The sequence below is a fragment of the Limulus polyphemus genome, unplaced genomic scaffold (assembly GCF_000517525.1).
Source record: "Limulus polyphemus unplaced genomic scaffold, Limulus_polyphemus-2.1.2 Scaffold2474, whole genome shotgun sequence".
NCBI lineage: Eukaryota > Metazoa > Arthropoda > Merostomata > Xiphosura > Limulidae > Limulus > Limulus polyphemus.
Genome location: NW_013668084.1, coordinates 137,038 through 140,532, shown reverse-complemented (window position 1 = coordinate 140,532; position 3,495 = coordinate 137,038). Strand labels below are relative to the sequence as shown.

General features: G+C 33.2%; 1 protein-coding gene across 1 annotated transcript in view; it reads left to right on the top strand.

The window, feature by feature from the left end:
* LOC106467064 (glutamate decarboxylase-like) overlaps positions 1-3,495 on the top strand; it is a 44,452-nt gene that overhangs the window by 15,417 nt on the left and 25,540 nt on the right. Inside the window, exon 5 of the mRNA XM_022395174.1 lies at positions 1,367-1,446. Within this exon, the coding sequence (XP_022250882.1) occupies positions 1,367-1,446 (80 nt within the window). The remainder of the gene's footprint in view (positions 1-1,366; positions 1,447-3,495) is intronic.

The window sequence follows — 3,495 nt, the reverse complement described above, 5'->3', positions numbered from 1 at the left end:
TTATAAAAAGAATCACATTGTTAGCCTTATATAACGACTCAAAGTGTTAGTTTTATAAAACGACACAAACTGTTAGTTTTATAAAAAGAATCACATTGTTAGCCTTATATAACGACTCAAAGTGTTAGTTTTATAAAACGACACAAACTGTTAGTTTTATAAAAAGAATCACATTGTTAGTTTTATATAACGACTCAAGTTGTTAGTTTTATAAAAAGAATCACATTGTTAGTTTTATATAACGACTCAAGTTGTTAGTTTTATAAAACGACACAAACTGTTAGTTGTATAAAAAGAATCACGTTGTTTGCCTTATATAACGACACAAAGTGTTAGTTTTATAAAACGACACAAACTGTTATCTTTGGCTAAACCAAACAAACTTTAAACGCCAACAGCTGACATTTCAGTCAAACGACCTCGATTCACGAGTGAGAAAGCTAGATTTTTACCTTTGTTTGTGGGAAAGCACAGAGCTGCACAACGGGCTATATGTGCTTTGTATATTGCGGGTTTCGAAACTCGATTTTTAGTGTTGTAAACGTATTTAATTAACACTGAGCCACCAGGGGGCAGATTTTTATGAGCAAATTAAATACCCAAGATATGTAAAAATATATTCTCGTATTAATTATTTTTTATTCACATAACGTTTCATAACACAGAAAAACTCTGCTTCGGATATAGAGATTTGTACATTCAAAATCTCATCAGATGCCAATTTTATCACTTAAAAGTAATAATACGACTACGATAGTTTGAAATATATCAAAATTAGTATAAACACGTACGTAATTTTTTATTTTATTCCTACATTAAGGGAGGTTGTTAGCCTAAATAGTTCCTTATGTAATATTGTGCTAACACACATCATATTTATATTTATATCTAATCAGTTAACAACAACTAGCTTCATAAATATAAAATATACTTAAAATATAAACTCCAAAGCAGGAACAGTAAAATATATCCTAGTGAGAGAGGTATCTATTATTATAGGACTCACAAACGGTGGTGATACACCGTCTATTACATTAAGTCTTTCTTTATACAAAAGTCTCACTCGTGAAAATAAGTTGGTTTTGGCTTAGTTGTTCGAAATTTAAAAAAAATCCTTTGGAGGTAGAAAATCACAGTTACATTGCCGTATTTTAAGTATTTTTTTGATATAGATCAATACGTTTATATATATATATATATATATACATATGAGTAATTGAAAACTTACTGGTATTATTTAATCAAGTCAGACAATAGTTAGACACGTCATAAAAGTATTTAGGCTTAAAAACTTGATTACTTTTCATTTACCAACAATGATAAAATGTTGTGTTCTGATTTTACATTTTATTATCATTCGTTGTAGAGTCACTACTCCATTAACGGAGCAGGAATGGTGTCTGGATTAGGTACTGATAATGTAGTCGAGGTTCCATGCGATGACAGGTAAGGTTTTATCTGTGGCTGAGGATAATCTACCCAGCCATTGTGATATCAAATATTAAAGCATTTTGTAGAAAAAAAAGTGATGGCGAGTTTTCTGAAACTCTCTAACAGTTTGTGTCGTTTTATAAAACTAACAGTGGACTCCCTGCTCTATATACGCTGTTGAGATCGAACCCAGCATTCTAGCGTTATAGGTTCGTACCGTTGAGTTACCAGGTGATGACGTTTAAAGGAAGAGAGAAACTGTAATTATAGCAGAACGACTCAACGGGTAACGTTGTGGGGGTCTAATCTGGCAAACAAAAGAAGGCGAACGGTTTGTACATAAGCACCATATGACAAGATTAACAAGTAGAAGTTTATAAAAAGCTCGAGTTGACAAAACCAACAAACGTTTTAAGACAGCTTCCATGACAACAAAGGTAATAAAACAGTAACGGGAATATGCATGAAGGATTCATTTTTTAATGAATGAATTGTTATTGCAAATTTCTTCCAATGTTTTAATGGTTTTGTTTTTAATTTCGCGCAAAGCTACACGAGGGCTATCTGCGCTAGCCGTCCCTAATTTAGCAGTGTAAGACTAGAGGAAAGGCAGCTAGTCATCACCACCCACCGCCAACTCTTGGGCTACTCTTTTATCAACGAATAGTGGGATTGACCGCAACATTATAACGCCCCCACGGCTGAAAGGGCAAGCATGTTTGGTGTGATGGGGATTCGAACCCGCGACTCTCAGATTGCGAGTCGAGCGCCCTAACCACCTGGCCATGCCGGGCACCCAATGTTTTAATTTAATACACATACAAGTACATAAATATATGATGAAGGATGTTTATTACTGTTTGCCAGTGACGTTATTTTACACACAAAATGTGTAAAATATATCATTAAAAGCTGAAATGTATAAACTGTTTTAGAAAAGAATGCTTTAGCCATTTGTGTTTTTTTTTTGTCTGAGTAAATGGCAATAAGAGATCCCCAAAGAGAAGAAAAATCTGAATAAATATAATTTAAATTTTGCCTTCAGATAATTTAAAACTAATTAGTGCCCATAGTGTTAAAATATTCAAATAAGATTTTATGAAAGAATATGACGCCATCAGAGATCGTGGAGTAGGGTTTATGGTGATAATTAATTTTTAATAGTCTGTAAACTTAGAGTGTGTGTGTGTGTTTTCTTATACCAAAGCTACATCGGGCTATTTGCTGTGGTCCACTGGGGGAGGGGATTGAACCACTGATTTTAGCATTGTAAATCCGAAGACTTACCGCTGTCCCACCGGGGAACCTGTAAACTTAGAAATAAAAGTGATTATATTTATCAAACTTCGTATGGAGTCGTTAATTTTTCAAACATTGGAATCACCTGATAAGTTGTGGATGAGCTAATTATACTTACGTAAAGGAATGGAAAGTTGTTTTCTTTTCTTGACTTAATCGTCAATAGCTGATTCGTTAGTTTAAAAAATGATCCTCTACAATTGGTCGAGACTATTATTTATCAAACTTCGTATGGAGTCGTTAATTTTTCAAACATTGGAATCAACTGATAAGTTGTGGATGAGCTAATTATACTTACGTAAAGGAATGGATAGTTGTTTTCTTTTCTTGACTTAATCATCAATAGCTGATTCGTTAGTTTAAAAAATGATCCTCTACAATTGGCCGAGAATATTATTTATCAAATATGTAGTTGTGCATTTTAGGATGGAAGTGTCGCCTGGTCACATTTCGAAATTTATTCTGACTTTTTTCTCCTGAGAAGATAAATCTGAAACCTCTATTCTATGGCAATTTTTAAGGCCAGACAGCATTATCAAAAAAACACCTTAAAAACGCCTTCGCAATGATGACTATTTAATATAACAATAAAAATGCTGTAATAATTATGTTTATCACTTTAAACGACGAAAAGTAATTAGTTTCTTTCACCACTCCTTATTAAATCTTTTAGTCTACAGTGCTTCATCCATAAGACCACTTCAGATAGAAAATGGCATTTCACAAAGACAGCTAAGGATCACATAGAAAATGGCAATTCACAAA